We start from the raw sequence: 9,527 nt of genomic DNA on the forward strand, positions 1-9,527 counted from the left end.
GCTAATCAATATGAATCAGCTGACACCTTGTTTTAAAATTTTGGTTGGTTTATAGGAAAGTTATTGGCAGTTAAGCTTCCTGTCCACCTAAAGAAGGCAGTACGGTCGCTCGGCAGGCATTCGGTCGAAGCGCGGTCACGTGGTTGTTCGGCGTTGGTTTTCGCACATACCTTTCATTAGGGCTGCAACAACGAATCAATAAAATCGATAAAAATCGATTATTAAAAGCGTTGGCATGAATTTCATTATCGATTTGTTGGGTCAAGTAATTTATGCGTGCCTCGCCATGTCGCGGAGCCGATTATGTCACCCGCTGAGCGTTGTCAATGCTGGCTGGCCTTAATAAAGTTTAGGAAGAAAGAAAAAACTCTACCTGTAAAAATCTGCCCTCTACGACTCTCGAGTGAAAAGTAGAGACTGTGAACTTTAAACCAGTTTTTAAATCCTGTTGTTAGGCCAAGCATATCCAAAGATAGGATACAAAGTATCTACCACAGTTAAAAGATGGTCTGATGTGAGAAGCGTCGCAACGAGGAGACGCGTGTGGGGGAGCACAAAATAAATCCACAGTTTGTTTCGTCCTCCTTTCGGGCCAAAAGTATAAAAAAAACTCCAGTTTTTTCTGACTGAGGGGACGAAGGAATAAAAAAAACAAAGACACGAGCAGCAGGTCTGCCTCAGCAGAGGAGAGGGGAGGAGGGGAGCTGCCTCAGAACCACTTATACTGGGTCAAAGTCAGACAGAACCAACAAGAATGAAGGAAATAGTAAGGAATAAGAGAAAAATTATAAATGTTAAATGTAAATAAATTCTAATTATAATAAATTAATAATAGTTTTACATCTAAAAATCATATTTTATTCTATTTTCCTCATTCAGCAACTTAGTAAATTTCTGTTATGTTTCATGTAGGAGAAATACACATTTTTTTCAGTCTGTATTTAATACAACTGGCAAAATAAATTGTTAAAATAGTTATGATGTGCTTCTGTTTTTTAATTCAGGAGATTATAATAAAATCCTTCATTTTATGCAAAGACCCTCTTGATTCAAGAGAAAACTCCAGTTTTATGAAAATCGCTGCTTATTAATTAATTGTTGGTCAATCTATAAGATAAATCAACTTCAGATTAATTCATTAATTAATCAATAACTTGCATCCCTAATTTATACAGGAATGAAATTAATTTTTATCTACTCATATTTATGTAATTAAGCGTTTTAATGATTTGGCCGATTAATCGAAAAAATAATCGACAGATTAATCGATTATTAAAATAATGGTTAGTTGCAGCTCTAGTCCTGCCAGTAATTCCTGTTGTTTTTATGCTTTAGGCTGCTGTTGATGCTGGGGGATGAAGAGCTTTTCAAACCTCCTTTTAACATTGAGAATCAGGCTCACAGACGAGCTGTTGTGGCTGAACTGGAGCGAGTTAAAGTCCTGGGAGTTAAACCTGCACAGAACCTCTGGGAGTACAAAGTAAGTACCGTGGTTCTTCTACAGTTTCAATCATTTTGTCTCAGTATGGCTCACTTTAAGTGTCAGTGTCCAGTATTTCTCTGCATATTTTTAAATAGACTTGGATCGTATTTATTCTTAGACCCTTTAAATATTTAAGGATGTAAAAWTCGCTACAGCTAAGGTTTTAAGAATATTTGTTGTACAAGCACCAAGTCACAACAAACATCATCTCAGGGCACTGTACACAAAAAACAAACAAACAAAAAAAAAAAACAATCAATCTAAGGAAGCCAGCAGATTGTGTTGAATCTCCACTTCATCACCATCTCCCGTAATTAAATATTGACCCCTTGCTCTTTTTGTCTGTCTTTTTTCCAGGCAGCTAATGCAGGGAAGTCTCTGTTCCTGCTGTACGGACTGAAACGCTCCCCTCGTCTCACAATGTTTTATTTGTATTTATTTGATTACTCTGAGACTTTTCTTCCTTTCCTGCACACCTGCTGTCCAGCCAGCACACACCTGGACAAGTCTGTGGAGAGCAGATATCTCTATGCACAGGTGAGCGAGATACAAAACAAAGCTGTTGATCGATTTTTCAGTAATACCTGTTTGAATTATTTTAACGAGCTTTGGATGTGTGTCTGTTTTTGTTAGTTGGAACCCAGCTGGCAACAGTGGGCTGAGTTTCTGGTGAAATACTGTTTGCTTCCGTACCAGCTGATAGCAGAATTTGCCTGGGACTGGTTGGCTGTCCACTACTGGACGTCCCGCTTCATCATTGTGAACACCATGCTGCTGTCTGTGCTGGAGGGCTGCTCTCTGTGGTGGCTCTGGACAACCGGCAGTATTTGGTATATACAAAGAGAGCTTTCTCTGTGGGATTGTTAAACTCCTACATTGTTGTAATACACCATTATACTAATTTGCACCTTTTTTTCTGCAGGACAATGCCCCACCAGATGTGGAACCACTTGTGGAAGATGGTCTCTCAGGGATTTGCCTTTGCCCTCCTGTGGCCTTTTGTCCCACAGTTTGTGTGCAACTGCCTCTTCTACTGGGCTCTCTACTTCAGCCCCATTATTAACATTGACCTGGTGGTGCAGCAGTTATTGCATCCCGAAACAAGGGCGCCGTAACAAAGTGCGTGGAGTCGGTGCATAAATTCTGCTGCACAGTTTACAGCAGCATAAAATATTCTGAAGTCTCATTGTTGATGAGAAGTGTTTATTTTCAGCAGTAAACTCAGATAAAACTGGTTTGTTCAGGTGTTGGACAAAAAGTTTTCCTCTCCTCTGGCCTCGTCTCTTCTGCTCGGTTGGTTGTGATGTGAAATGAGAGGCACCGAGCCGTTAAAGGAGAAATAATACAAAGATGGTGAGACGGACTGGGATTGGTTACTACTGTGATCTCCTTCTCCACAGTTTATTCATGAACCACAGTGATGCAGTTCTGCAAAGGAAAAGAATGACAAAACCTTAATGGTTTTCTTCTTAAAGGGATCCATGATAAGTTGTAACATTAGACTTTATTTGATAAACATATATTTTAACTGTAAAATAAAGACTGTAAAAATACTGTATTTTCAGTTACAGGCTGAGTCATTTCTACCTTCTCCTCTCTGTCAACGCTCTCTGGTTTCATAAAATAGTCGATCGTCAGATATTGTCCAAGATTAACCTTCAGGGTGGATATAGCTCGCTCACACCGAGGATCTATCCACGTCATCTTTACCCAGAATGCTTTGCGTGTAAATAAAAAGACTCTGTGCTAAAATATATTTTGAAAAATCATTTAAAAATTAAACAGCCTACAGTATTTTTACAGTCGTTATTTTACAGTTAAAATAAATGTTTATCAAATAAAGTCTAATGTTACAACTAACCAGGGATCCCTTTAATGGTTTGCTTCTTAAGCTGGCTTTGTAGCACTGAMATGGCTGAATCTCAGCAAAAAAAAATGATGTATGGCTACTGAAGAATTTAAATTTATTTTTCTTTACCTTGTTATCAAATGTCTTCTTGGCTACACAATCGGTTAAGGGAGCAGTTGCTTCAGAAATATTTGGTTTAGTTCATGAATCTTGGTAATTTGTCTTAAAACCATAATGGCTGTCAAAATATGCAATTTCTTGTGTTTTTTATTTGGATTTTATTCTTCTAACATGATTTCTGCATAATTTTATAATTGTTTGCATTCGAAAACGGTGAAAATTTTTTGTATTTGTTCACAATTAATTCAGCGATCTGATATAATCGGTTACTGAAATTCTCCTGTTGGGAGTTCAGAATGCCTCAGCTCCGCTCGGTCCTCACCCTCAAAGTATTCTTATTTTCTCAACTTATTCTCACAACATGTAGTTGTTTGTTTTCAGAAGAAGAGAGAAGAACTTCTCACTTCGACCTGGTGTGTGATATTGTTCTCCCTCGTTGTTTACATCCAGGGGTTATTTTACTCACTCAACATCAGTCTGGCACCAAGATTATTTGAAGTTCACTCCTCAATGTTCCAATGTAAACAAACAATTCATCACTGTTGGCAACAAAACATGAATCTGCTGATTTTTCTCATTTATGACAAATTGTGTAGATTTTTTTCCAATTACCCATGTGTAATCATATGATCATTAATCATAATGATACACAGATAATAAAATTCTAAGAAAACATTTTAAAAAATCACATTTTAAGAGCTATTACAGCTTTAAATTGCATCCTCAGCTCTCCAGAGTTGTAAAGAATCAAAACGTCTTAAAATATTGGAGTTTGTAATTAAGTTGTTCAGGCTTTAATGTTTTGTTTTGGAAGTTTTTATCACAGGTTTTTTTTTTTCTTTTACTCGAGACGCATCACACAAAAACTATACACATGTTAAAATGCAGATGGAAATATTATTTTATTTAGAAATAAATAGTTTTATAGTTGCTTGTATTTCTGACAAATACTTTGCTGCACATTTTTTTTTTACTGTTCAGAAACATTTTTGCTGCTGAATCTTTTTTGATGTCATTGTTTGAGGTAATCAGATTTTTTTTACACTGTTTATTTGCACTTAAAAATTCTACACTGTGACATTGTCTTATGTGTTCTGATGATTAAACAAATGTTTTTTTAAGCAATTATTTTCCAAATCTTATCCTTATGTTATGGAAAATGGCTTGTCAATTAAACCATACTTAATAAATCATTGTTTGGGGGATTTTGTGCATACAATGTAGGAAATAACTTTTCGATACCTTGCTGATTTTGTACGTTTGTCCGCTGACAAAGACATGATCGGTCTATAATTTTAAGGGTAGGTTCATTTTAACAGGGAGAGATAGAACATTAAAAATAAAATCCAGAAAATCACATTGTATAATATATAAATTTGTAATTTGATCCCCTACCAACCAGTAAGAGTTCTGGCTCCTTCAGACCAGTTTGATGCTTCTAATCAACTTTTTACCTGCATTAAAGACAACTGTTTTAAAAAWGTCACCTGCATGAAATACTGTCCACAGACACAGTCAGATTCTAACCTCTAGGCCTACACCGGTGGTTGCAACACTGAGTAGGTTTTATTTATTTATTTACTTCCACTGAGCGATGGCTTTAACCAAAAAAGCTGCTTGACCAAAGGCTGAGTGCCGAGCAGGAACTTCACAGTTCTGCCTGGATGTTCTGGATAAGCGCAAAGAAACAGCTGAACGATAATAAACATATTTTTGCAAACAGATTTGTGCTAAACTGTTTAAAATTTGATATGCCGTTTCCATATTTGAAAAAACTCTGAAATTCTCAAAAGAAAGCAAGTTATATTTCTGCACAATCTGACAGTGATGGTGTCTTAAGGGCTTGTCCAATATTTTGAGGGCCTGTTTGTAACAAAACTACATGTTTTATTACTGACACTTTGGTTTGTCCCCAGCATGAAATACAATATGAGATGTGTGAAAAAAGGGAGTGCATGCATGAATATCTTGGCCGCTTCCAATGACAAACAAGATCTAACATTTTTTTTAGAAATTGTACTTTGAGTAATTATTTATTTATTTTACTCCACTACATTTCTCTAAAGCAGAGGTGCCCAAAGTGGGGCCCGTGGGCCAAATTTGGCCCCCCAAGCCACTTGATTTGGCCCACCAGCAGATATCCTGGTTACTAGGTTGTAATCGTCTGTCTTATGTAGAAATACTATATGCACAAGGAGCTGTAGTCAGATAGTCTTAACTTATGGTGCTCACTTTATCTTTGAATTTTGTTAAGATTAAACTTAAAATACAAGTAACTTCAAGAGATATTTATGAGATTTAAGTCCATATCTAGATTTGCACACCTTATAARACCACATATACTCAAATTTTAAATTATGAAAAGTCCCATGAGCCTTTTCTGCCCGAGCACACGTTGAATTTTCTCCATGTCCATGGGCTGAAAACAAACAAACAAACAAACAAACAAACAAACAAACAAACAAACAAACAAACAAACAAACAAACAAACAAACAAACAAGAAAATGTGGGCAACCACAATGGCTGCTAGCTTAATCATAAAAAATACAACTTTACTTCAAATATTTGCATTTTGTGTATTATATTATTGCATTTGGCCCACCACCCTCAGATTGATTTTAATTTTGGCCCTTTCAGGGAAAATGTTTGGGCACCCCTGCTCTAAAGATTTTAGATACTAGTTACTTCTTTTGGTCGTGTTTTTTGTAGTTTGTGCCTTTTCTATTCCACCAACAATGTGTAAAATTACACACTAGGCAGTAGGTGGTGATGTGCAGCTTTAAACTGGTTGAGAGGAGAATAATTTTTGTCCACAAGGTAGACATGTTTCAGCACTATTGCAGGGTTTTGTTTCAGTCCTGATTAGTCCTGATTTTAACATGGACTCGTATCAAGTTAGAGCATTTTAGACTTTTGTTCTCTTTGTTCTGTTAATGGATTTCTACCAAATAAACTTTAATTTGTTTTGTACGAAAGTGTTTTTAGTTTATTGTAACAAGTCTTATTTTCAATTCACCAAGCTAGTAGAAACATTACAAATAACTAAAAGCTCAGATTAGATTCAGGCTCCTTAATTAGTCTCTTAATACCCGGTTTTATCAAAACCTCTCCCAGGCCTTGTCCTTGAAGTGGTGATTATGAAGAGACTAAATGAGTTTGACAGTTCATATAAAWGGTGTACAATTAGGAAGATGCAGATTTCAGTGGCACGGGTGGGTTTTCACCCTGCAACCAGGGTATTGCAGGTTTAAATCCCTGCCCGAGTGCATACTACCCTTGTGTTTCTGGGCAAGACACTAATCCCAATTTCCATGAGAGACTGGTGGTCTGGAGGGACCRTAGGTGCAGAGTGAGGAGTGAATGCATGAAATTGTAAAACATCTCTCAGCATCTAGAAAAAAAACTTTATATTAGACTATTCATTATTTGGAGTCACTCATCTATCCAATATAAGGGGGAGAGAGACTGTGGGAATGATTTTTATTAAGAAAAATTTGGGAGTTAATTGAAATATGGCTGAATTTTTGTATTGCACTTTGCAATTTAGCCTTCAAAATCACCAAAAACTAGATAATTTATTGTTAAACACTTGCAGTTGTTAAAAAAATATGTCTCCAAAATATATAAAGTACAAGTAGCTGCACATACAATCGTTAAGTGATATTAAGCTAGTATTTTTGTATTCCTTTAACATCTGAGTTACTTCAGGCTGTATTATGTATTTATGTTTGCTGAATTGTGTATGTACTGAATAGGGTTGGGCGATTTTGGCAAAAAAATTAATCACGATTAATTGTGGTGTTTAGCCGATAACGATTAATTTGACGATTAATCCCCTGGAGTCCCTGGACACACTTATCTCCTAGACGCATGAACATTTTGTGGGAAATATTTGCTCTTACAAAAATCTGTTTCAAATTGTCATAATTACAGACTTCAGACTTTACAGCAAATTTTAAATTGTGTTGATAGATAAATAACTTACAGACTTATTTTTTTTTAAATGTTTGTAATACTTGAAGCAGAGAGGAGCACCGAGCAGACTGACAGGGGAAATATCCAGTCAATCTGCCTGGTGGCATTAATTGTATTAATTGTCAAGTGCCAAAAAATAATCGATTAATGTTTTTCTGGCGATTAATTGCACACGATACGATTATGCCCAACCCTAGTACTGAATAACGAGTACTGAAATAAGCAAGTTCAGGTAAAACCAGTTTTTCTACATATCTACACAGTCTAAAATARGTTATATTCAGGTTTGACAACGAGCACCCCCTAGTGTTTAAAGAGTAAAATGACTAACCTCTGACGTCAAAATAATGTAGGGACTGTGGTAAAACAGCTCACACATTTATCAACGCAAACAGAAACAAATGTGTTCTATAAAGTCAAAGAAAACCATTAAAATATGCTATTAGATCCGTTTATCTGTATGTTTAGTAAAGTTAGCAATAAACTACATTTTTAGGTGCATTTGATGTGAAAGTGTTCAACATCGTGGACGTTTTTCACAGCTCGATGTTTTGACAGACGCTCCCTACGCCGCCAATGCGGAAGTGAGAAGTCTACGTGGGGAAGAAAGGTTGGTTTGACTGCGTTTGAGCACCTTCCACAGTAGCAGCGCCGGTGTCCAATCCAGGACTGCTCCGTCCCCCCGGTCCAGCCAGTCTTCCTCCTCCTCTCGTGAGACAAATGGAAGCGTTCTGTCGCACCCGGAGCGTATAAATGAGCCGCGGAGCGGACGGGCGGCTGTAATGCTGCGCCGGGCGCGGCAGTCTCTCCGGCAGGTGCTGCTTCTGATGGCCCGGAGACCGGATCTGCTCTGCGGGGCTCTCGTGCTCAGCGTCCTGCTCGTGCTGGCGGTCAAGTTCACGTGCAGGTAATGAAGACCTGTCTCTGATCCTAATCTGGGGATATGTTTATAGGTTGTAGTCACWTATAATCAGTCACCATCAGGCGTGTTTATGTTGTGCAGTGAGTCTGACGTGGACTAAAGGACAAGAGGATTAACTAATGAGTTTATCTGATTCGGCACACAGGATATTTCTGCTTCTATTAAACTTGTTTTAGTTGTTTAGATCAGGGCACAGAACAGCAGTCAATGAGGTTTTTTTTTTTATCTGGCCACTCATGTTGACAGAAAAACAATATCTGTTACTCATTTTTCATAAACTATACTCATCAGTAATTTTCTTTAATTTTTAAAATTAGTTTAATTAGATCTGCCAAATTAAAAACAGCATAATCTCCACTCCTATTTGTTGTTTTTGTTATTTTGGGGTTATTTTGTGGAAGAACTTGACTTATTGATGCATGAAGCATCTTTTCCAACCTGTTTGCTTTTAACAGTTGTAAATGTGGGCGGAAAGCCACAATTCTGTCAAATGAGTCACAGAAACGAGTTTTCAGTTCAATTTCAGCTTGTTTTTCTTGATAAAGTTTTGTCATTTCCAACCATAAGTAGTTGGGTTGTGGTTCATTCTGTTCGGCTTGTTGATTTTTGATCTATAAATGTATATAAGGGAAGAGGTTGTTGCTGGAAAAAACAAATCTTGAAGCAAATTAGAGGCAAATGATCTCAAATAGATCCTGTTTAATATCTTGATCAGTAGAACAAATAGTTTTTGGTGTAGTTTTGTTTGTGTTTAGGCAGCATATGTGGCTCCTCAAACATGTTTTTTTAACATCCATCCATCCATCCATCCATTTTCTGTACACGCTTCTTCCTTTTTCAGGGTCGCGTGGGTCACTGGTGCCCATATCCAGCAGTCACAGTGCGAGGGGCGGGGTACACCCTGGACAGGTCGCAAGTCTATCGCAGAGCATTTATAAATATTTATTTGTCATTAATAAATAGTGTACTGCATTACACTTTATGATAAGTCTCCATTTGACAGTTATGAATATTTATAATGCAGTGATACAGTACAGTATTAACATGTTAAAAGATGTGTTTCTTAACGTTATTGTGCTTACAATGTAGTAACCTAGTTTGAAATGTTTAATATAACACCTTTAGATGTAATATGTACATGAACAGATTTGTCTGGTTGCATAATAAACATTTATTA

The 9,527-nt window shown here is 36.9% G+C and overlaps 2 protein-coding genes across 2 annotated transcripts in view; both read left to right on the forward strand.

The window, feature by feature from the left end:
- LOC106522708 (bifunctional apoptosis regulator) overlaps positions 1 to 2,990 on the forward strand; it is a gene marked incomplete in the record, with an annotated part of 10,154 nt that extends 7,164 nt beyond the window's left edge. The window contains 5 exon segments of the mRNA XM_014015838.1: positions 1,336 to 1,480; positions 1,841 to 2,020; positions 2,117 to 2,313; positions 2,406 to 2,602; positions 2,728 to 2,990. Coding sequence (XP_013871292.1) covers positions 1,336 to 1,480; positions 1,841 to 2,020; positions 2,117 to 2,313; positions 2,406 to 2,598 — 715 coding nt within the window.
- A 5,027-nt stretch (positions 2,991 to 8,017) lies between these two features.
- Positions 8,018 to 9,527, forward strand: part of txndc11 (thioredoxin domain containing 11) — a gene marked incomplete in the record, with an annotated part of 15,718 nt that continues 14,208 nt past the window's right edge. The window contains 1 exon segment of the mRNA XM_014015839.1: positions 8,018 to 8,335. Coding sequence (XP_013871293.1) covers positions 8,211 to 8,335 — 125 coding nt within the window.

Source organism: Austrofundulus limnaeus, unplaced genomic scaffold (assembly GCF_001266775.1).
Source record: "Austrofundulus limnaeus strain Quisiro unplaced genomic scaffold, Austrofundulus_limnaeus-1.0 Scaffold135, whole genome shotgun sequence".
NCBI classification, from domain to species: domain Eukaryota; kingdom Metazoa; phylum Chordata; class Actinopteri; order Cyprinodontiformes; family Rivulidae; genus Austrofundulus; species Austrofundulus limnaeus.